Source organism: Podarcis liolepis (genome assembly GCF_965112155.1).
Source record: "Podarcis liolepis genome assembly, chromosome: 6".
NCBI classification, from domain to species: domain Eukaryota; kingdom Metazoa; phylum Chordata; class Lepidosauria; order Squamata; family Lacertidae; genus Podarcis; species Podarcis liolepis.
Genome location: NC_139559.1, coordinates 99400912 through 99426393, shown reverse-complemented (window position 1 = coordinate 99426393; position 25482 = coordinate 99400912). Strand labels below are relative to the sequence as shown.

At 43.0% G+C, this 25482-nt stretch overlaps 1 protein-coding gene and 1 long non-coding RNA gene across 2 annotated transcripts in view; both read right to left on the bottom strand.

Moving 5' to 3' along the window:
• LOC310708669 overlaps positions 1-5892 on the bottom strand; it is a 32233-nt gene extending 26341 nt beyond the window's left edge. The window contains exon 1 of the long non-coding RNA XR_014527142.1: positions 4985-5892. This is a non-coding gene — a long non-coding RNA (uncharacterized lncRNA). The remainder of the gene's footprint in view (positions 1-4984) is intronic.
• A 4326-nt stretch (positions 5893-10218) lies between these two features.
• The window catches only part of RAMP3 (receptor activity modifying protein 3), a 58224-nt gene continuing 42960 nt past the window's right edge, over positions 10219-25482 (bottom strand). Inside the window, exon 4 of the mRNA XM_083507270.1 lies at positions 10219-12184. Within this exon, the coding sequence (XP_083363396.1) occupies positions 11929-12184 (256 nt within the window). The 3' untranslated portion in view covers positions 10219-11928. The remainder of the gene's footprint in view (positions 12185-25482) is intronic.

Here is a 25482-nt window from a genome sequence, read left to right as displayed (position 1 = left end):
CTATGCTACCACTCAGTGGATTTGTAACTGGCTGACTGACCGAACCCAAAGGGTGCTCATCAGGGTTCTGTCTTGGGCCCGGTCTTATTCAACATCTTTATCAACGACTTGGATGATGGACTCAAGGGCATCCTGATCAAATTTGCAGATGACACCAAACTGGGAGGGGTGGCCAACACCCCAGAGGACAGGATCACACTTCAAAACGATCTTGACAGATTAGAGAACTGGGCCAAAACAAACAAGATGAATTTTAACAGGGAGAAATGTAAAGTATTGCACTTGGGCAAAAAAAATGAGAGGCACAAATACAAGATGGGTGACACCTGGCTTGAGAGCAGTACATGTGAAAAGGATCTAGGAAATGAAAACACAAAAACATTTGAAATAAGGTATTAATTTGCTGTTTATTTTTATTGTAAAGAAAACAGGGGATGGAGGACGTGGGGAAGTCTGGTTGATTATGAAAATTGATGTGAAAAAGTGAACTTCTTTTTTCTTTCTATAATTTCTTTTCTTTTCTGTAAAACTGCTTTTGTTGTGACACTGATGATGTATTTTTTACCCTGGAAAAAAGCAATAAAAAATTATAATAAAAAAAAAATGGAGTACTGTGCCCAGTTCTGGGCACCACAGTTCAAGAAGGACACTGACAAACTGGAATGTGTCCAGAGGAGGGCAACCAAAATGGTCAAAGGCCTGGAAACGATGCCTTATGAGGTACGGCTAAGGGAGCTGGGCATGTTTAGCCTGGAGAAGAGGAGGTTAAGGGGTGATATGATAGCCATGTTCAAATATATAAAAGGATGTCACATAGAGGAGGGAGAAAGGTTGTTTTCTGCTGCTCCAGAGAAGCGGACACGGAGCAATGTATCCAAACTACAAGAAAGAAGATTCCACCTAAACATTAGGAAGAACTTCCTGACAGTAAGAGCTGTTTGACAGTGGAATTTGCTGCCAAGGAGTGTGGTGGAGTCTCCTACTTTGGAGGTCTTTAAGCAGAGGCTTGACAACCATATGTCAGGAGTGCTCTGATGGTGTTTCCTGCTTGGCAGGGGGTTGGACTCGATGGCCCTTGTGGTCTATGGTCTATTCCAACTCTAGGATTCTATGATTCTATGAAATGTGAGTGCCTGATCACCTCATCTGCCTCCTGAGAAACCTCTATGTGGGAAACGAAGCTACAGATAGAACTGGATATGGTACAACTGATTGGTTCAAAATTGGGAAAGGAGTACGACAAGGCTGTATATTGTCTCCCTGCTTTTTAAACTTTTAAACAGCTGTGCTGGCTCTGCAATTGCCCTCCTCCGACCTCTGAACAATGGGAGCGGGGCTGGCCTCCTCAAAAAAATGGGGGGGGATTGCTGTAGATGTGATTGGTTTAATTCACTGGGAAGAGTGTGGGAAAGGAAGACAGTCTTATCTCTTCCGCTGTGTGTACTGTTACACTGTACTTTTGTCCTGTCTGTTCTTTTGGAGCTGAAGAGAAAGGACGCAATGACTCCTTTGTCTGTATGTAGTGTTTAAATACGTAGATTAGCTCTACGATGTCTCATTCTTCTTGCTGTTACGCCAGAAGATTAGTGTGCATATATTAGTTGGTATATGTCGCTGAAGCTCACTGGAGAAGAAGGGGAATGCCTTTTCCAGAGCTGTACGTACTGGAGGACATTCGGAGTTCGGGGGCTGCAGGGGCACCCCAGGGCATTTTTTTTTAATATAATATTTATTACTTTCCCAACAATTTAAACACTACAACACACAAACAAACAAAAAAGAGAACAATACAATAACACTACATAATACTAACAAAACAAAAACAATTAAAAACACAGCAAACAATTCCAATATCTTATCTTTCATTCACTAATTTCAACGACCTCTTCACACCTCCCTTTTTGTATTCCAATTCTATTAATTGTTTCAGCAATTGCTTTCCATCTTCCTCTGTTTTCTATCCTATAATTATCTTAACACATTCTAACCTTATTTTTTCCTTTAATACTCTATTAATCTATTTATACTTGATTCCTTATAACATTTCTACTAAAGCCATATAACTTCATTCCAACATTTTTCTAACATTCATTAATTTTACAGTATTTCTGTAAATAATCTTTAAAGTTTTTCCAGTCTTCTTCCACCGACTCTTCTCCCTGGTCTCGGGTTCTGACAGTCATTTCCGCCAGTTCCATGTAGTCAATCACCTTCATCTGCCATTCTTCCCGCGTGGGTAAATCTTGTGTCTTCCAATATTTCCCGATGAGTATTCTTGCTGCTGTTGTTGCATACATAAAAAAAGTTCTATCCTTCTTTGGCACCAATTGGCCGACCATGCCCAGGAGAAAGGCCTCTGGTTTCTTCAGGAAGGTATATTTGAATACCTTTTTCATTTCATTATATATCATCTCCCAGAATGTCTTAATCCTTGGGCATGTCCACCAAAGGTGAAAGAATGTACCTTCAGTCTCATTACATTTCCAGCATTTATTGTCGGGCAAATGGTAAATTTTTGCAAGCTTGACTGGTGTCATGTACCACCTATAAATCATTTCCATTAAATTTTCTCTTAGGGCATTACATGCTGTAAATTTCATACCTGTGGTCCATAACTGTTCCCAGTCAGCCATCATTATGTTATGTCCAACATCTTGTGCCCATTTAATCATAGCTGATCCCAGGGCATTTTTCCAACACAAAGTGCCTCAGCCCCTAGGAGTTGGTGCCTATGATGCATGCACACACAATATGGGATTGCTCAAAAGAGCAAATTTCCACAGGATGTCTTGGGGCTATGCAAGGACCACCACCACCCAGTTCAGAGCTTAAATTTTCTGACAGGATTGGAATCACCCAGCCCTCACTGCTTATAACTTTCTAGGCAACAGAGTTGCTTGGGGAGGGATCCACTGCATGTGATTTTTATGACTAGCTAAGCAGAGAAGGTGGACAGAAGCCTCTCAGCAACGGGAAATGTACTGATGTTATTGTGGGGGGCAAGGCAAAGACTAGACCATGGATTTGGAGGTCTGAGGAGGGTTCAAAATCTTGGCAGGGCCAAGATCCCATAAGATCCTCTCCATCAATGGAGATAAAAGACACCCAAATCAGCCACTGCCACACTCACTTTCAGACAAGTTCTTTAAACCTCTCCTCTGCTCAGAAGGGTGGCTGGGAGTCCAGTCCAGGCATCCAGTGACATGTAGGCATGTTTAAGGGGTGTGCAAAAAAGGAACAGAGCAGGAAGAGCAAGCAATCTCCCATGGAATGTGAATTTTTGAGGGGAAGCATTACTGAGACCTTTCAAAGGATGCACTGGGGGTATACTGACACCTGCTGCATTTGCAACCCCAGGAGTAAGTCAGTGGGAGGCAAATCAGTCAGAGGTTCATTGGTACATGAAAGATTGAGGAGAGCTGCTGAGAGATAACTCTTAGCTAGTTCATACTTACCCATTGAAGGTTGCAGGGATGTTTTTGCTTTAAAACCGAGGCCCTCCCCTTTAGGCTGGGGTTCAATTTATAGAAGGTGCAAAATAAGTATTTCCAGTCCTTAAAACTGGAATCTTGGAAAACTACCCACCCCCGCCCAACACTATTTCCACTGATTAGCTCTGTATTTATGTATACTGCCCATGTTATGAGTTCCTCTGAGTCACCAGATAAATGAGGGCAGATTCTACTACATGGTTGGTTTCACAGCTTTAATGTTCCTGAAGCTACCCTTCCAAAAATTGCTTTGAAATTAACGCAGTGCTGCCTGAGGATAAAGATGTCAGAAAGTCCATGAGAGCTAAAATAATGGATGACCGTAAAGCTGCCTCATCCCCAAGGCCTTGCCAGCCAGTTGATGCCAATTTAACTATTTTTTATCTTGCAGGTAAAAGTGAAACACTAGAATTGCAAATATCAGATTTAATCATGGCATTTCTCTCTAGTTTCCCTGTTGTGGGTGAATCCAGAAGAAGGAATGCCTGTGTTAAGAATGTGGACCAGCAGGATCTAAATAATAATAATAATAATAATAATAATAATAATAATAATAATAATAATAATAATAATATATTTATACCCCGCCCATCTGGCTGGGTTTCCCCAGCCACTCTGGGCAGCTCCCAACCGAATATTAAAACACAATACAGCATTAAACATTAAAAACTCCCATGCCTTCAGATGGGAGGGTGTTCCACAGGGCAGGAACCACCACCAAGAAGGCCCTCTGCCAGGTTCCCTGTAACCTCACTTCTCGTAGTGAGGGAACCGCCAGAAGGCCCTCAGAGCTGGACCTCAGTGTCCAGGGGTGGAGAAGCTCCACAATGACAAAGGCTCAAACAATGGGCAAGATTATAATGGGATGGTGAAATCCTGAAAGAAAAGATGTACACAGCTTCTTCCCTTCCAGAACCCTAAACAACTTCTCTTTAAACATCTCTCTCATATGCCTCATCCATTTGTGCCTGGTTTCCATTTTGGTCACTAAGCAAAGAGATTCTAAAAGATGATAAATTATAATCAAGGCATTCAGCACTTTTTAGAAGCATTAACAACAAAATAAGAGCTCTTCTGAATAAATCCAGTGCCAATCTTGTTTCCCACAGTGGCCAACCCACAAGCAGGACATGAGTGCGCAGCCCATTCCTGCTGTTGCTCCCCATTGATGGCCATTCAGAGGCATGTTGCTTGTGGTCCTGGAGGTAGCATGGAGCCATTGTCACACATAGCCATTGAGAGCCTTATCATAGCATTTTTCTAATTCCCTTTTAAAGTCATCAAAGTTGGTCCCCTTAACTATGCATTAAATGAAGTACATTCAAATCATAGAATAATTTCATTTGTGTGGGTTTTTTAATGCTGAACCGCATTATCAATAGTGTAGGAAAAACTTTGTGGTACATACTCCCACCAGGCTCCCACCATTTTAACCAATTAATCATAGGGAAGTACGTAGGGCATGCAGCAACTAGAAAGAATGATTGGCTTACCTGAGGTGTAGATTTATGAAACAGGGATGCTGGGGACAGTGGATTGGTTATTTCCTCTCACATGACCACAGGCAGGAGCAAAGACTTGTGGCAGGCAGGCACTTCCTGATATTCTGGTTAACGAGAAAGAGCATCTGCTCTTTGGTTCTGAGTTGAATCTGGCGAAGAATTATTTGCCTCTGGTTAAGACGCCGAGTTGTCCGCCAGTGTTCTAAATTCCGTTGATCGGTGCGCACTTCCACCACCACATTTCCAGAGAGTCCCAGATAACAAGCAATTCCTTCTCCCAATGATGTATTTCGGCCCTGATGGACTCAGCTTGCGAGAGTGGAAGACGCAGTCTCTGGTCCCCGTTCTCATCCTCTTGCAGTAGAACTGCCCCCAGTGCCATGTTGGAAGCATCAGTCTCAACTACCATAGGTCGGTGTGGATCTGGATGTGCTAGGTACTCTTCTGAGGCAAACATTGCCTTGAGTCTCTCGAACGCCCTCTGCGCCTCTTCAGTCTACTGGATTGATAAATATGTCTTGTGGATGGATGTCTGAAAGCTATAATAGTGGAGATAACATTCTCATCCAGACCACGAGATTTCAGACTATGGCGCTCAAACGCCATGCAGTCAGCTTCAACCATTGTGGGTTCGGATGAGTCAATGGTTCCTGGCAAAGTAAACTGAATTATACAGGAGGATGAAATGGTGGTGCCACTGAAAGAGCCTGAATCTCTGACAGCCAAGAACTGCAGGGCCAGAACAATGCAACAAGAACCACCTGAGCTTTTCCCAACCTGATCTTTTGGAGGACTCTCAGAATGATGGCTTGAGGAGGGAAGGCATACAAGAATTCCTTTGGTCGTGGCATTATTAGTGCATTCCAGGCTTCTGCTTGGTTGTCTTGGAACCTGCTGAAACCACGGGGTAGGGTGCCTAGGTGAATGATCCTTTGTGTCAGAGGACAGGATCACACTTCAAAACGACCTTGACAGATTAGAGAACTGGGCCAAAACAAACAAGATGAATTTTAACAGGGAGAAATGTAAAGTATTGCACTTGGGCAAAAAAAATGAGAGGCACAAATACAAGATGGGTGACACCTGGCTTGAGAGCAGTACATGTGAAAAGGATCTAGGAGTCTTGGTTGACCACAAACTTGACATGAGCCAACAGTGTGACGCGGCAGCCAAAAAAGCCAATGCAATTCTGGGCTGCATCAATAGGAGCATAGCATCTAGATCAAAGGAAGTAATAGTGCCACTGTATTCTGCTCTGGTCAGACCTCACCTGCAGTACTGTGCCCAGTTCTGGGCACCACAATTCAAGGACACTGACAAACTGGAACGTGTCCAGAGGAGGGCAACCAAAATGGTCAAAGACCTGGAAACGATGCCTTATGAGGAACGGCTAAGGGAGCTGGGCATGTTTAGCCTGGAGAAGAGGAGGTTAAGGGGTGATATGATAGCCATGTTCAAATATATAAAAGGATGTCACATAGAGGAGGGAGAAAGGTTGTTTTCTGCTGCTCCAGACAAGCGTACACGGAGCAATGGATCCAAACTACAAGAAAGAAGATTCCACCTAAACATTAGGAAGAACTTCCTGGCAGTAAGAGCTGTTCGACAGTGGAATTTGCTGCCAAGGAGTGTGGTGGAGTCTCCTTCTCTGGAGGTCTTTAAGCAGAGGCTTGACAACCATATGTCAGGAGTGCTCTGATGGTGTTTCCTGCTTGTCAGGGGGTTGGACTCGATGGCCCTTGTGGTCTCTTCCAACTCTATGATTCTATGATTCTATGATGGGGCCAAGCAACTTTTTTGTAGTTGATCAAGAAGCCGTGAGATTGTAATGTCTTGAGGGTGATCTGCAAATGGAGATGAGCCTGTTGAGGGGATGTCGCCTGGAGGAGCAGGCCGACTAGGTACGACCAAATATGAATGCCTTGTAGATCATCTTAAAGAAAACTCAGGGCGAAGAGGCTAGTCCACACAGGAGAGCTCGGAACTGAAAATGATGCTTGCCTATGGCAAACCATGGATACTTTTGGTGATTTGATGCATTTGAACATGGAGGTATGCTTCTTGAAGATTGATGGATGAGAGAGAGTCGCTGACGTGAAGAGCCTTCCTGATGGAGGTTAAGGACTCCATTTTGAATTTTTTGTAAGCAACACTTTAGGAACTTCAGATCAATAACTGGCTGCCATTTTTTGTGTCCTTTTTTTGGCCTTGGAAGCATTGGTTGACTGGAACTGGCACAATTGCTGCCATTTCCAGGAGCTGATTTACGCATTTTCAAACTGCTTGTAAGCGAGTTTTGTTATTTGGTAAGAGAGAAGGTATGAAATATGATGGAGGAACTGAGATGAGGTCTATAACTTTTAACACCCAATGATCATTTATAGAACTTTGCCAAGTGGGAAGTGGGATAGACGACCCCCTACTTGGGAAGAAACCCCATCACTGGGTTCTCTGCTTGATGAATTTGGAATTGGAGGAAGGAGGGCGCTGGAAGCCATGGTGGTCTTGGGTCCTCTGCCTGAATGACTTAAATCTAAAATCCCTTGCCTATTTTGGTTTCTAAAGGAATGAAAGGATTGAGCTTGTGAATACGGAAAGTAGCACCTGGACATATGCCTATCATCCTTTTGAGATACTAAGATTTTGCGTTTATCCTTAGACTCAATCAAGACATCTCTGAGAGCAGCTTCCCCAAACAACTGACCCCCAGCAAAGGACACAGTAGAGAGGTTTACTTTGGACACAGCTTCTGCATGCCAGTTCTTAAGCCAAAGTGTGCGGCGTGCCACTATTTGAGAGGACTTAGCTCTAATTGTAAATTGCATAGCATCCATAGTTGCACCTGCCATAAAGATTTGTGCTTGTAAAAGTTTAGAAAGAGTTTGACATTGACGAATGGCATCTGGGGGAAGGGAGTGCAAAAGGTCCTTGAGCCACACAATGCATGCGTGTGCAGAGAAAGTTGCTGCACAAGATGCCCTTATAGATAGGGCAGCTGCATCATGGATTTTATGAAGTGCAAATTCCAACTTCCTATCGGTTACATCCTTCAATTGGGCGTCTCCCTCTTTAGGAACAAGAGTGAAAACAGGACTGTCTACTGTAGGTCTCTTAATATATGATATGAAGTCAGGATCCAGGTCATATAGTTTATCTGCTACAGATAAATTCTTTTGGACTGCATAGGGGAATCCAACTCTGATTTGACTACTGTTTATAGCACTGAAGGAAGTAGCATATAGTTATATTTTGTGTGGTTATCAATGAACAAAGAAACTGGACTCTCAGAGGCAGAATCGGGAATTGTGGTAGATTTTGGGCGCATTCCCAATGCATTGCAATTTAAAATAGGAGCATTAGCTTCCTGGAACAATCTAGTGGAAATAGATTCCTCTTGGACAGAACTATCAATCCACTCTAGAAAGATGTTTCGGAAGAAGGTGCTACATACTCAGCATCAGACAAATCCTTCCTCATATAAGTAAATGGATTGGGAGAAGAGCCCCCCCCCCCCCCGGAGATTTAGCCATAAGTTGAGAGGTCACCTTTTAACCACAAAGGTAGATTTTTTAGGTTGTATGTCACCTGTTAATGAATCACCTGTTCAATTGGAGTGGCTGGAAAGCTGAGGAAGCCTGCCTGGTCTGAGATATTGTGCACCCTGGATTTCTTGGTCATCCGTGAATCCTAAAAATTCTGGTTCAGAATCGGACAGATCTTCTATAACCTGCCTTCCAGTCTCATAGGGTGGAAGAGCAGAATCAGAGAGACTGATTCTTATGAACTGGAGTCTGCAGGCTCATTAGATTGCAATAAAACTGCAGTCAAAATATTTGGGGGTGGGGTGACAGAAGCAGCAGCTTTATTACGTCCTATTCCCTTAGAGGGTAAGACGTGCTTTAAGCTTTTGGTTAAGCCTTTTTGGGAAGAGGTTCAGGGGCTCCTTGTATAGGCTCCATATAATAAATCAATAAATGGAAATTAATGAAACTGTTCTGAATGCAGCCACACAGGGCAGACTGAGTAGCATCCACTTCCAATGCCACCACAGTGGACTATGGGGAAAAGGCACAAACTCCAATGTCTCTCCAATGCCATCACAAGCGGGATAGGAAGAAAAAGACTGCAAGTCACAGAATAATAAGCGTAAATAATAATAAACAAATGAATCACTCCTTAACTAGGAGGTTCAGAAGCAGTCTACCAGTGCCTGCTCATTCCGTCGCTGCGATTATGAACCGGGAGGAATAATAACCGCAGCTCCTTCTGCCATATCACGGACAGCAGTCTTAAATGATACAGAAAATAATGGCTGAAGACTGTAGAAATCACCAAAGAAATGAGGCTGTGCTATGGAGCCAGCAGCAACTGAAAATGAGCCATGATTGCGAAAAGCCTCAGGTAGGATTTCCCCCCGCTTATATTTAAATCCGATCAATAAAATGGTGTGCAGCAAAACGGAGCCACAGCATGTGAAAAACAAGCATATTCAGCAACACTGTAGGAGAGCAGTATACAAGGAAGCTCTGCAAGAAAGTAAACTAAATAAACTAAAACCAAGATGAACTAAGGTTGCAAGGGAAACAAACAGGGGCAGGGAGGGACGATTTTCTATAGATAGATAGATAGCAAGATTCAAAGAATCTAAGTTGCTAAAACTAAGGAAGACTGGGGAAATAAAGCAACAACAGAATGAGATCAAAAATTGAAATATCATCTGAAGAAGCAGGAGAGGCAGGAAAAACATACTGCTGCGTCAGACATGAGAAAAAACTGAGGAAGTGCCTGCCTCCCACAAGTCTTTGCGCCCACTGAGGTCATGTGAGAGGAAATACCCAATCCACTGTTCCCAGCATTCCATGAAATAAATTATATATGTTCCTATTTTTTGCTGATCTTGTGAAAGCAGAAGCTTTGATTCTGAGTTGGTTGTTGGATACAAAACCATTAAAATAAATATCATCTTATAGATGATCTTATAGATTTGATCAGATTTTCTGCCTCGGTTTCTCTGCCCTTATACAAAAAGATGTGCAAAAAATTGCTGGAGTTACATTTTATATTAGCAAGCCTTTCTGAACAGAACAGGCCAAGCTGCAACACATATTTTATACAAATACAGCAGTAACACAAAGAACATTTTCATGCTAACATATGACAGACATGCATCTCATATATATCATGAGCAACAGATGGAAACTAGATAACAGTCAACAGACAAATAGTAAGCAGTTCTAGCTTTATTTGTGTGAGGATTGAAAACAAAACTGTTTATGACTGGAAAATGTTAGCTCTCAAAATGGAATATTTAGCTTGTAGAGCACATAAAATGTGGCAAATCTGAGACTCAAAGTTATTATATATATATTTGTCATTTCATATTGACATAGTATTCCCACATAGTATGTTTCCCACATAGTATGTTTGTTGATGGAAGTTTGATTCCCATCCTGTATGTGCAAATCTGTCTAGAAAGTTCCTTTCCAAAAGCAAGACACATAAAGGATATCCCAGTTTACAAATTCTGAAAGGCACATATACTACTAACATAGTGGCTGTATTTTATTTATTTTTCCTAGAATTGTCTATTTAAAGCATATTACAAGCACAAAAGACCCAAAGTTCTACAAAGGTAGAAACGGTTCTAAAATTAACAAGAAAAATGGTAATTAAAAGAGAGGAGCCACTTTTAACAAATTCATAGTCAGCCAAGTTTCTCTCATTCTTCTTCCAGCTATGTAAAAAAGAAACCTGCATCTTTACATAAGTTCATTCTGTACACTCCAGCTCCCGATGCCACCCTTTAAGGCAGAAGTACTGTACAGAAGCCCCCGACAGGGGGCGGGTAGGTGTGGGGGACTCCCTGGTCCTGAATGGGGTAATTGTGCCCCTGAAGGAGCAGGCGCACAGCCTGGGAGTCATTTTAGACTCACAGCTGTCTATGGAGTCATTTTAGACTCACAGCTGTCCATGGAGGTGCAGGTCAAATCTGTGTCCAGGGCAGCTGTCTACTAGCTCCATCTGGTAAGCGGGCTGACCCTCCCTACCTGTGGACAGTCTTGCCAGAATGGTGCATGCTCTAGTTCTCTCTCGCTTGGACTTGAATGCGCTCTACATGGGGTTCCCTTTGAAGGTGACCTGAAAACTACAACTAATCCAGAATGCAGTAGCTAGACTGTGGACTGGGAGTGGCCAAGTGCTGACCTTTAAAGCCCTAAACGGCCTCGGCCCACTATACCCGAAAAAGCGTCTCCACCCCCCTTGTTCAACCCGGACACTGAGGTCCGGCTCCGAGGGTCTTCTGGCGTTGCCCTCACTGTGAGAAGCGAAGTTCCCCAGAGTGGCTGGGGAAACCCAGCCAGATGGGTGGGATATTATATTATTATTATTATTATTATTATTATTATTATTATTATTATTATTATTTGCTGCTCCTTTTCACGTTTATGTGTTTTGGAAAACAGAAGTGTGATGAAATCAGGTTCTTTAGCAACACTCATGTTAACGGTTCTTTGGTCACAGAGGGCTGTAAAAATTTATGCTTCAAAGCCTTAAATACAGTATTTGCTTTTAAATTCAAAAACAAACCCTGTAGTAAATACAATTTATTTATTTTTTTACATACTGAACAAAGACCCAACGTTCCATTATAAGTAGCAGGTTCAAATTATATTTTCAGTTCTTACCATATGGCTTCCGTTACAGAAATATGATTGTCAGCCATTTTGTTCATTGTCAAAACAATTTCTGTACTGCTGGAGAAGTACCAGTAATGGCTGCAGATTGTAGGCATGTGTGGCTGCATAAATATTTCTTTTATTGCTTGACACAGCTTAGAACTCTGTAAATATGTATAAATTATTATTATTTTGCCATCTGTCATTCTAAAAACAAAGCTAAAATAAAAATAATAAAGAGTGGTGACGAAGGTTTAGCTACACTAAAATATCATTTCTCTTACTGCACCATACCACTAGCCCAATCATGGCAATTGTCAAGAGAACTGGAATGAAAATCAGGGTAATCAAAATTTTATCTGGTGGATCTTCCCAATGCACTTTTTTTGAAGTACAGTTTGAAAAGAATTGTTTATGGATTCCAGTGATGAAGCCCTCAGCAATGGGGTTAGGCCAAAAGCACTTTGCTGTTGCAGCCTTGTCTTCTGTACATAGGGTAAAGTTGTTGTAATACCTGAAGAGAAAAGAACATGACAATAAGTTTGACAAATACATACAAAAAACTCTTCTGACAACTCTTTCCCTTCTTTCACTCCAGTCTAACAGATTCTTGACAAGGGATAATAATAATAATAATAATAATAATAATAATAATAATAATAATAATAATTTATTATTTGTACCCCGCCCATCTGGCTGGGTTTCCCCAGCCACTCTGGGCGGCTTCCATAGAAACCAAAAAGCACTAAAATATCATACATTAAAAACTTCCCTGAACAGGGCTGCCTTAAGATGTCTTCTGAATGTCAGGTAGTTGTTTATCGTTTTGACATCTGATGGGAGGGCGTTCCACAGGGCGGGTGCCACTACCGAGAAGGCCCTCTGCCTGGTTCCCTGTAGCTTTGATTCTTGCAATGAGGGAACCGTCAGAAGGCACTCGGCGCTGGACCTCAGCGTCCAGGCAGAACGATGGGGGTGGAGACGCTCCTTCAGGTATACTGGGCCGAGGCCGTTTAGGGCTTTAAAGGTCAACACCAGCACTTTGAATTGTGCTCGGAAACGTACTGGGAGCCAATGTAGGTCTTTCAAGACCGGTGTTATGTGTTCTCGGCGGCTGCCCCCAGTCACCAGTCTAGCTGCCGCATTCTGGATTAGCTGTAGTTTCCGAGTCACCTTCAAAGGTAGCCCCACGTAGAGCGCATTGCAGTAGTCCAAGCGGGAGATAACTAGAGCATGCACCACTCTGGCGAGACAGTCTGCGGGCAGGTAGGGTCTCAGACTGCATACCAGGTGGAGTTGGTAGACAGCTGTCCTGGATACAGAATTGACCTACGCCTCCATGGACAGCTGTGAGTCCAAAATGACTCCCAGGCTACGCACCTGGTCCTTCAGGGGCACAGTTACCCTATTCAGGACCAGGGAGTCCTCCACACCAGCCCGCCCCCTGTCCCCCAAAAACAGTACTTCTGTCTTGTCAGGATTCAACTTCAATCCATTAGCCGCCATCCATCTGTTTCTTTCCAGCAATTTTCTTGCCACAGAAGTGCAGCAACAATTTGGAGCTGGACAAATATTATCTATGCTGGAAGGACTCCATACCCAGCTCTGTCCTTGAATTATGCTAATCTCTGTTACACTTCCATGTGGATATGCCACCTTTGGGTTGCCACCTTTGGTCAGGCAAAATAAGGGATAGGTGGGAGAAAACTGGGGAGCTAAAAATTTACCTCGTGCAGAAATGACTTCAAAGCAATCCATTGCAATGATCAAATGGAAGCTATCTCAGCAACTGAAAACATTCTAACAACAATACTGAAAGGAAATGCTCCCACAAAAACATGACATCGTGGGGCAACGGGCAGGCTTCTGCGGGGGGGGGGGGCAGAACCTCAATTAATTATTTTTAATGCTTTTCAATATTTTTGATAGTGAGCAAGCCTTGGATTATTCACATGTGTTGTATCATTTGGCAGAGACACCTATGCAACTACAGCATGAGGACATGACTTGCTGAAAAAATAATAACGGTAGCCCTATGATAAAGAGAAAATAAATAGTATATGCAGATATATGTTGGAAACTTCCAAACTGTATATATAGTATACTATGTATACTATATAGTATATATAGTAGAAAATGCTGAAAGACACCCAGAATAATTCAGGAAAACAAAAAATGAATGCTTTTCAACACAAGCTATGGTAGAATTCTATGTTGAACTGTGTGAAGAGTTTTTGTGGTGATAAAGCTCCTGGCAGTGAGAGGCTGAGCAGCTGTGATGTCATGGACTCCTTGCTAAACCCTAACTGTGGAAGGAATGGAAATTATCAATAGAATATTCATTAATGACCACGTCTGTGTGAGGCAGAGACTCAAGGAAGTTGAGAAAATGCAGCAGAAAATGCATCGGACAAAGAAAACAGAAAACTGAGGAAGTATAGAGGAAAAAGGAAGAGGCCAAAGGAAAAGCTGGGCTGGGGATACAGAAACAATAGGTGTGTGTAGAAAAAGCTCACGCAAGTATGAAGGGCAGGAGAACTTTTATCTGTTGGGAGAAAAGGAGTGTGGCAGGAAGTAAGAAGCCAGAGGGCTGTGCAAGGCTGGTCAAGAGCTGGGATGGGTGGACAAGGAAAGGAGCAATGGGCAGAGGAATGAAAAGCCAGGCGGATGCAGGAATGACCACTGATGAAGGCATATTTCCTCAAGAAATTCCTTCTTTCCCATAGGGAACGACAGCAGCCACACAAATAGGCATTGCTCTGGACAAATGGAGCAATGCCTATTTGTGTGAACCTGGAGAACCTGCTTGGAGAACCTGCATTTTGGATTAAATATTTGTCAGTGGTGCTGACAAGAAAGCTGAGTCTGGAGGCCATGAATCTTCCAAAGGAGATGGCAAAATATGAGAATGTAGTGAAAGCGGAACAGAGTAGGAACCAACTATCTATCACCCACATCTAATCTAAAACATATTTAAACATAGGCAGCTGGAGGAAATGGATGAGAAGGTTGAGTGGCTGAGTTGTTATAGGGAAATATTTTGGACTGGTATTGTGATTTGTATCCTCAACATGTGGCTTCCATGCCAGCTGGGGTGATACAAACCTGGGAAAGGGTTTCTTATGTTTCTATCCCCACCTGGATGGTGAATCATAAATGGGTACAACTTGTCTAACTTCCCAACCAGATTCAAAATCTGAGGCTGCACAGGTTTTGTCCTTTCACAAAAGAGGACACTTCTGCCTAGCAGCGGCTCAGAAGAGAGATTTGGAAGAGATCAGAGTCTCCCCTTGCAACTGTTTCCTGCCCAGCAGCTGGTTGGCAAGACTGCTGACTCTCAGAGCCCTGCCTGCTCCATAGACTCTCTAGGGTGGGCAGGCGGGGGTAGCACCCCCACCCCCACCCATACTATGGGAATAACAATACAGTGGTACCTCGGTTTACAAACTTAATCCGTTCCGGAAGTCCGTTCTTAAACTGAAACCGTTCTTAAACCGAGGCGCGCTTTCCCTAATGAGGCCTCCCGGTGCTGGTGCCCTTCCAGCGTTCGGATTCTGTTCTTAGACTGAGGTAAAGTTCACAAACACTACTTCCGGTTTTGCGGAGTTCATAAACCAAATCGTTCTTAAACAGGACTGTTCTTAAACCGAGGTACCACTGTGTTGAACAAGGTTAAAGGCCCCAAATACTTTAAACCTTTTCAGTTATTCTTGGATGCATTGGTCTGAAAATAAAATTGTTCAGATTATTTAGAGGTTTTAAGAATTACACATCAATCTAAAAATAATTAATCCAGATATGTGAGTCTGTAGAAGGCACAATTGTTTTGCCTCTCTCCAGGTCAAATATCATGAAAGGCACCCTGTATTTATGCAACTTTTAGATAAATGATTGCTCAGCCTAATTACAAACAAAATTAATTTAAAGGATAGATGATTCATGTTTGGGGGTGGGGTGGTATTTCAATTATCCCACACACAGAAATCACTGTGGGAAGAAAAAGAACTCTGGTCATCTCCACCCCCGCTTCCTGCTTTTTCACAGAGGGACATGAGTAGCAGCTGCCCTGTGAGCAAGAAAAGGCAATGGCAGTGAGACAAATGATCATCATAGTCACTTTCTTACAAGGGCTATTTGAAGATCATGTGCAATTTAATTATTTGTTCTTTAGCCTTCTTGGTTGAAGAGCAGAATGAAAATTAGTAAAGAAGTAAATAAAAAGTTTCTCACAAATCAAATGCAAGACTGTTACTTCCCTGGGATCCTCATGAGTATGTCTTGTGCATCTCATTATGTTACACTGAGCCAAAAAAGCGGTCTCTCGTTTTCCCAAACCACTCAATTTCTACAGTACAGTTCTTCAAAACAGTTTATCTTTAGCTCAATTTTCAGGTCACACATTCCCAGCTCCATGCATTTTTATAAATACTATTAAAACAACAAATTTGTACATTAGGAGGGGCTTTACCATTGAGTGAGTGCTCCTCTAATCAACCCCACCCCCAGCTCTTTTGGGGAGCTGATGATCACAGCACTCAAACACATTGTGCATAGCAATTGTAGGTATCACAATCTGGAAAGGATCAGCTCCTCCACATCTTAAGTGAGGATCCTCTTGTATTATACAGCTGCATTTGAAATTATTCCAACCCCATTGCAAATCAGGATTATTTTCAAACTTTACAGACTTTCAGCTGTTTGCAATGAGAAAATCAAACAAAAGCAATTGAAATAGCTCAACAAATGTTGCAAGTGGTTTCCCCAAATTCAACTGACATTGCAAATTATACTGGTTTCTCCAGTCTCACTATTATTCAACCCCTTCATGGCAAGCATCTTTAGTACTTAGTAGAGCAGCCTTTAGGGACGCAGGTGGCGCTGTGAGTTAAACCACAGAGCCTAGGACTTGCCGATCGGAAGGTCGCGGTTCGAATCCCCGTGACGGGGTGAGCTCCCATTGCTCGGTCCCTGCTCCTGCCAACCTAGCAGTTCGAAAGGACGTCAAAGTGCAAATAGATAAATAGGTACCACTCCGGCGGGAAGGTAAATGGTGTTTCCATGTGCTGCTCTGGTTCGCCAGAAGCGGCTTAGTCCTCCAGCAACTGGAGGAACGTGTAGCTATGCTCCAAAGAATTAGAGAGCTGGAGCTCTTCTTGGAAGCAACAGAGCACACCGTCTCCACCAAGGAGGAGACAGGGGACTCCCCTGAGAAGGAGGCTAGTTCACCAACACAGAAACGTGACTCAAAGAAGTAGGAGGCCCAGGGTTCGCTCTGATTGTTTAGAAATACACAATCACTTTGAGGTCCTCTCCCCTAGCATGGAAAACGAAGAGCAGACTCCATTTGAGGATCTCTCCCTCATTACAGTCGATCAGGTATATGAAGACGAGCAGCAAAGTCAGTCCTCAGGGAATGCGCAGGCGACCTTGGAATGGACAGCTCATGGAAGAACCCCGACCAAACCTAAGAGGAGGCGTGTAGTGGTGATAGGGGATTCCCTACTGAGGGGAACAGAAGCAGTGATCTGTGGGCCTGACAAGATTTCTCAGGAAGTGTGCTGTTTTTCCGGGGGGCTAAGATCCAAGATGTAACTGAATGACTGCAAGGAATCATAAAACCCACTGACAAATACCCCTTCCTCTTGGTTCATGTGGGAACCATTGACATTGCAAGCAATAGCCTCCAGAAGATCAAAAGAGACTACGAGGCTCTGGGCAGGAAATTGAAGCAATTAAATGCACAAATTGTCATCTCATCTGTCCTCCCAGTTGAACGACGTAGCCCAGGGAGAGAGGGAAAAATAGTGGAAGTGAACAGCTGGCTTCGCAAATGGTGTAAACAGGAACGGTTTGGATTCTTAGATCACGGACTGCAGTTTCTTGAAGATGGACTTCTGGCAAGCGATGGGCTGCACCTCACCACGGTTGGGAGGAATGTTTTTGCCAAAAATCTCAGAAACCTCATCAGGAGGGCTTTAAACTGACTAATGTGGGGGAGGGAGACAGTGCTCCTGAAGGTAGGAGTCTATCAATTGATGAAGATGATCATCCAAATGTCATAGACCAAAGTGGTGGGAGGAAAAAATCCTTAAATAAGAGACACGGGGGAATGATTAATGGACTTCAATGTCTGTACACTAATGTGCAAAGCATTGGAAATAAACAAGATGAGCTTGAGCTCTTGGTACAGCAAACTAAATATGACATAATAGGCATCACTGAAACCTGGTGGGATAAGTCCCACAATTGGAATGTAATAAGTGGGGGATACAATCTATTTCAGAGAAACAGACCAGACAGGAAAGGAGGAGGAGTGGCGTTATATGTCAGGGATGTGTATACCTGTGAAGAGATCCAAGATTTAGAACCTCAAAGCCAAAGTGAGAGCATTTGGGTCAAAATTAAGGGAGAGAAGAATAACAGAGACCTCATTGTGGGAGTTTACTATAGATCCCCAAGCCAAACGGAGGACATAGATGATGCCTTCCTGGAACAGATGGCAAAGCATGCAAAAGGAAGGGAGATAGTAGTAATGGGGGACTTCAATTACCCGGATATTTGTTGGATATCAAACTCAGCCAAGAGCATAAGGTCAAACAGATTCCTCACTGGCCTTGCAGACAACTTCATTGTCCAGAAAGTGGGAGAAGCAACAAGAGGAACAGCCATTTTAGATCTGGTCCTAACCAATGTTGATGACCTGGTTAGTGGGGTAGAAGTGGAAGGATCATTAGGCGCGAGTGATCATGCTCTTCTGAAGTTTACTATACAGCGGAAAGGAGCAGCCAAGCATACTAGGACTCAATTTCTTGACTTTAAGAAAGCCGACTTCATAAAACTTAGGGAAGTGCTGGGTGAGATCCCATGGACAGTAATACTAAACGGAAAGGGAGTTCATGATGGCTGGGAGTTTGTTAAGAGGGAGATAGTAAAAGCACAACGTCAGGCCAATGAGACGGAAACATGGAAGGTGCTTAAAGAAGCCAGGGTGGCTATCTAAAGAACTTTTAACTGAGTTAAGATTAAAAAAGGATGTGTACAAAAAATGGAAAAGGGGGGAACCACCAAAGAGGAATTCAAACAAATAGCCAGCACGTGTAGACACAAAGTCAGAAACGCTAAAGCACAGAATGAACTCAGGCTTGCTAGAGAGGATAAAAGCAACAAAAAAGGCTTTTATGGGTGTGTCCGTAGCAAAAGGAAGAACAAAGAAACAGTGGGGTCACTCAGAGGAGAAGATGGTGAAATGCAAACAGGGGACACAGAAAGGGCTGAACTCCTCAATGCCTTCTTTGCCTCAGTCTTCTCCAATAAAGAAAACAATGCCCGACCTGAAGAATTTGGAGCAAATGATTCAGCAGAGGAAACACAGCCCAGAATAACTAAGGAGATAGTACAAGAATACTTGGCTAGTTTAGATGTATTCAAGTCTCCAGGACCAGATGAACTGCATCCAAGAGTATTAAAAGAACTGGCAGATGTGATCTCAGAACCACTGGCAGTCATCTTTGAGAATTCCTGGAGAACAGGCGAAGTCCCGGCAGACTGGAGGAGGGCAAATGTTGTCCCTATTTTCAAAAAGGGGGAAAGAGAGGACCCATATAATTACCGCCCAGTCAGTCTTACATCAATAGCAGGGAAGATTCCGGAGCGGATCATTAAGCAAACAGTCTGTGAGCACCTAGAAAGGAATGCTGTGATCACCAATAGTCAGCATGGATTTCTGAAAAATAAGTCATGTCAGACTAACCTGATCTCGTTTTTTGACAGAATTACAAGCCTGGTAGATGAAGGGAACGCAGTGGATGTAGCCTACCTTGATTTCAGCAAGGCATTTGACACGGTGCCCCATGATATTCTTGTAAAGAAGCTGGTAAAATGCGGTCTTGACTATGCTACCACTCAGTGGATTTGTAACTGGCTGACTGACCGAACCCAAAGGGTGCTCATCAATGGTTCCTCTTCATCCTGGAGAAGAGTGACTAGTGGGGTGCCACAGGGTTCTGTCTTGGGCCCGGTGTTATTCAACATCTTTATCAACGACTTGGATGATGGACTCAAGGGCATCCTGATCAAATTTGCAGATGACACCAAACTGGGAGGGGTGGCCAACACCCCAGAGGACAGGATCACACTTCAAAACGATCTTGACAGATTAGAGAACTGGGCCAAAACAAACAAGATGAATTTTAACAGGGAGAAATGTAAAGTATTGCACTTGGGCAAAAAAAATGAGAGGCACAAATACAAGATGGGTGACACCTGGCTTGAGAGCAGTACATGTGAAAAGGATCTAGGAGTCTTGGTTGACCACAAACTTGACATGAGCCAACAGTGTGACGCGGCAGCTAAAAAAGCCAATGCAATTCTGGGCTGCATCAATAGGAATATAGCATCTAGATCAAGGGAAGTAATAGTGCCACTGTATTCTGCTCTGGTCAGACCTCACCTGGAGTACTGTGCCCAGTTCTGGGCACCACAGTTCAAGAAGGACACTGACAAACTGGAATGTGTCCAGAGGAGGGCAACCAAAATGGTCAAAGGCCTGGAAACGATGCCTTATGAGGAACGGCTAAGGGAGCTGGGCATGTTTAGCCTGGAGAAGAGGAGGTTAAGGGGTGATATGATAGCCATGTTCAAATATATACAGTGGTGCCTCGCAAGACCTAATTAATCCATTCCGCGAGTCTCTTCGTCTTGCGTTTTTTTCGTCTTGCGAAGCACGGCTATTAGCGGCGCTTAGCGGCTATTAACGGCTTAGCGGCTTAGTGGCTTTAAGAAAAAGGAAACAAACTCGCAAGACGTTTCGTCTTGCGAAGCAAGCCCATAGGGAAATTCGTCCTGCGGAACGACTCAAAAAACGGAAAACTCTTTCGTCTTGCGCGTTTTTCGTCTTGCGAGGCATTGGTCTTGCGAGGTACCACTGTAAAAGGATGTCACATAGAGGAGGGAGAAAGGTTGTTTTCTGCTGCTCCAGAGAAGCGGACACGGAGCAATGGATCCAAACTACAAGAAAGAAGATTCCACCTAAACATTAGGAAGAACTTCCTGACAGTAAGAGCTGTTTGACAGTGGAATTTGCTGCCAAGGAGTGTGGTGGAGTCTCCTTCTTTGGAGGTCTTTAAGCAGGGGCTTGACAACCATATGTCAGGAGTGCTCTGATGGTGTTTCCTGCTTGGCAGGGGGTTGGACTCGATGGCCCTTGTGGTCTCTTCCAACTCTAGGATTCTATGATTCTATGATTCTAAGCCAGTAAAGTTGTAGTTTCAGCTGAATTTGGGGAAACCACTTGAAGCGTCCATTGTGTTGAGCTGTATCAATTGTTTTGTTTGATTTGCTCTAGAGGGGGAATCATGACACATGTCTGATGCCAGAAAACAGCACAAAAGTCTGTTTATTAATCTAAAATGTCCATGAGCTTTTGAAAGGGCAGAAAGGCGGCAACTGCTCCTAAAAAATAAAATAAAATGCTATTTTCCCCAGCAATTTAGTAACTTCCATCTTGTTTAATTTTTTATTTTACTTTAAATACCTGGGGGGTGTATCTGGCTTGTTAAAAACCAATTACACCTTTTGCTTATCAATATAAATTAACATTTGAAGTTAACATAATTTTCTATTAAAATCATTGTTACATCTATGCTAATAGCCTGACCATTACATAGTTTGATCATGACAAACACATAAAATGACACTATTCATCCGCTATGCTTCTAATACCAGCAGTAAAGTCACAGTGCTAAGCAATGTGTACTGGATTTTTAAGAGAGACTCCCAGAGGAGAAATAAAAGCCTTTCTGGAAACATCTTGGGTTTAAGTGCAGTTAAATCATTATTGCTAGCCTGCATTAGCCAAGCGTCATTCATCTCAGTAAAAGTTCTCTCACTGTGGATGAGGAGCTAACACAACCCCAACTTCCAAGGAAACGGCAGGCAACTGTATCCAGATTGGAAAAGTTTTCACACATGAGGCTTAAACAAGAGAGTAATTGCAAGACAACTATTCAATATAGAAAGACCAGCTCATCTTCTCCGAGCATGAACTTACTATGCATAGAAGGCAGTATCAAAAAGAGATTTACTGAAATGTATTAATCACATCTTTTTTTCTTAAGTAATAGCAGGCATGGGGATGAATTTTCATCAGAACCATAGTTTGTGGGGTGGGGAGGTTTAACATTTTCTTCCCCTGCTGCAATCCTGACAAAAGTCCTGAAGAAAAACTAAGTTCTAACACAGAGCTTTGCTATTCACAGGTGCTAACCAACTAAAAGTTCTGCTAGCTAGCACAGTGACTTTTTGCTTTACAATGGAGCTTCCTCACCTCCTCTGCTCCTCTCACAACCCCTGAATGCCAGAGGTTCTCCAAAATGCCAGCAAGGCAGGGAAGGCTTCTGAGCAACAACAAAATGAGTGAGAGACAGATGTTAGCAGAGAGAGAAAGGCATGTCACAGAACTTCAAGAATTCTGTAGAATGTTCCAATTCTTTAGAATGATCTAATTTAGCTGTCGCAAAAACATGATCTTCTGTTTGTGAAACAACAAGAAGCATGTTGAAATTCAGTAGACCAACCAGAACAGGACTGATCTGCACATCCTTATCCTGCACTGCAACTACTCAATGAAGTTTAATTTAGCAAAATTTACCAAGATTATTTTCTTTTTTTAAGAACCATTCTTTCTCGGCAGGAGGGAAGTCACATGTCCTTTTTGGAGAGAATATTGGAACTCCAAATATAAATGATCTCACCTCATCCCAAAAACATTTAGAGCAATGTCATTGAAAGTCAAAAGATTTTTTTTCAACATAATGATAATTACTGTTAGTCTTCATTGTCACAAACACATCTGTTCTATTCATTACTCCTTGCAGACAAACACAGCTGTGAGCAGAAGAAAATTTATAGCAGAAGGAAGAGGTATTTGACATAGTCTACTGAAGATCCTGTCAACAGAGTTTAGGGTAAACACAGTTTTAAGGATCCTGAACAATGTATTTGAAGACCCAGTGGTGGTATTTTATTGTCACAATACATATGCTTTATTTCCTGACCCACACCTCCAGTGATTGTAAATATTCTGCTTAAGAGAAAAACATTCTGTTGGAAATCTGTTTGGTTAGGTTTCAATTCTTTATTCTACTCTTCCTGTAGTTAAAACACAATTTACTAGTCACATTTTACCAAGGACACTTGCAATATTAACAATAGGGCTCTTGTGGAATTGTGGAGATTAAAGGGGCATATACACTCACAGCAGCTCAAAGCTGACAATATCACTTGGGTTCAACAGCTTTAAGCCAGGAGCAAAACCAGGCTTTATTTCAACGGGCTGACTAAACCAGGTGAGGGTAGCTGATGGGTCTTAAACTCTCACTCACCCTGTGTGTGAAGACAGGCTCCAGCAGATTGAGTAGATGAGACCAAGAGTAGGTCCAATGGTCAAGAAGGCAGTTGCTGTGCAAGCTGTGGAGGGAAGTGAGGCGTAGATGGGGCTCATCAACCTGGGGGAAGTAAACTCTGATCCTAAACCTCCACTGCCTTGTGGGACATATTTGAGAGAAGAGAGAAGTGGCTAAGGAGTAAACCCTACACAGATCCAGAGTGCAATCCTTAAGACCAGGGGTCAGCAAACTTTTTCAGCAGGGGGCCGGTCCACTGTCCCTCAGACCTTGTGGGGGGCTGAGCTATATTTTTTTTGGGGGGGGGGGGGATGAACGAATAACCCAGAGATGCATTTTAAATAAAAGGACACATTCTACTCATGTAAAAACATGCTGATTCCCGGACCATCTGCGGGCCGGATTTAGAAGGCGATTGGGCCAGATCCAGCCCCCGGGCCTTAGTTTGTCTACCCATGCCTAAGACCTCCTTCCAGCAACTCCTGCAACCAAGCTGGTGCCAAACATCTTCCTCTGCTTTCTGTGGTCACAGGAACAAGGTCAAGAGGGTCTTGTCATCCGGGCAGCCCAGGATCTCCATCCACACTGCCCAGGCTTGTGCCCCAGAGAGTTTATTTCAATCCTGCTAACATAGCAGTTTGACTTCATCCTCAAATGTGAACTGCATGTGTCCCCCACCCTAGGAATGTATGAAAGTAAAATTTATATTCATTGCTCCACCCACTTTTGCCCCTGGCCTCACCTACCACTGGAATGTGGCCCTTGAAAGTTTGCTCAGAAAGGTATGCAGCTTACAGGCTGCCAAAGGTTCCTCACCTCATCTCCCCTCATCTAGGGCACAGTCCTTTGGGGTCTCAGAAATTCCACCTTTTCTCATGGCTGGAATGGACATGTAACCAAAGTCACGTGTAACCAAAGTCACTTCCTTCTCTGGATGCCTCCTTGATTTCATTCTTCACCTCAAGGTCACCCTGGGCAAGATCAGCAGGGCAACAGTACATCTCTGGTAGTCAGTTACTCTTAGGGCCTGGCATCACCACCCACAGTTGTTTTGTGGAAGGGTCGGCCTGCCCTGCAGGAATTTCTCACTTATTGGGTTCTGTGCCCAGGGAGCTTTTTTTGTAATTCTTTTAACGTAGGAGACCTCAGTATCAGTACACTGATACAGTATACCGCATGGGGTGGTGATTGATTCACCTAAGATATGTGGCAAAAGGGGGAAGATATGTGGCAAAAGGAGGGATGCTGTGCTCCTTGGGAAGAGCAATATGACATGTATTTCTCTTTAACAACAAAATAAAATAATTCAAGGCCTTCAACAGAGCTTCAGGACAGATGGTGGGAAACTATAACGGGAAAGGAAATTAGACCCCCACCCTTAATGGCCACTTGGGAGTCAGTGTTATGATGCATTCTGTGTTAGCACAAAAGCCCTAAACGTGTTCATTCTTTACAATATGCAGAGATTTTGCAGTCAAGCAAATTGTGTTTTGCTCAGATCCTGGCTGGAATAATACAGCTGGAAACCAAAGCAGCAGCACGAAAGACACCTGGAATGAATCATCAACCCAAAGTCACAGAATGAACAGCCAAGGAAATGAGAGTCAATGATTAACTAAGAAGAGCTCTCAAATCTTGACATTTGTGACTGCCAACCACAAATGAACATTTGGAGCCCATTTTTCAAGAGACACATTAAAGTTTCATTTTGCTGTGAACTAATCAGGCATGACCCCTGCCAACAACTCAGTTTATGGAATGATACTGTAGAGAGCTATAAGCAGAAATAAGAGAGAAACCAACTGATCTCCAGCTGTAGAAAAATCCCTAACAGATTGGATAGGTTAATTCATGTTGAACATTTGGTCTGGTGCCAGAGCCAGTTAGATGAAATTGAGTTTTAGACTACCTGCATACTTCCCGTGTCCTCCATGTTGCTTGCTCTCTCACTGGAGATTCTTAGTGCTCTCTCTCTTGTAGAGGTAGAAAAATTCACTTTTGCAGTGACCACGCACCAGGAATAAAGAGGAAATTTACGGTATATTTCCAAACAGGAAGAATCTCCATGCTCAATGGTTAAACTTAATTTTTGCAGTTAATTTTTGCAGGCCAACAAAATGAGTTCATTGAATGCTCAACTCCTTCATCTCGTAATGGCTGTAAGCTGTTCATTCGAATCTGTCACAGAATCATAGAATCACAGACTGTGGACTCTCGAGGGAGACCATTCCACTGTCAAACAGCTCTCACTGTCAGAATGCTTTTCCTGAGGTTTAGTTGGAATCAACTTTCTTATAACTTGAAGCCATTTGTTTGAGTCCTACCCTCCAGAGCAGGAGAAAACAAGCTCATTCCCTCTTCCATGTGACATCTCTTGAAGCTGGCTCTCATAAATCCTGTCAAGTCTCCT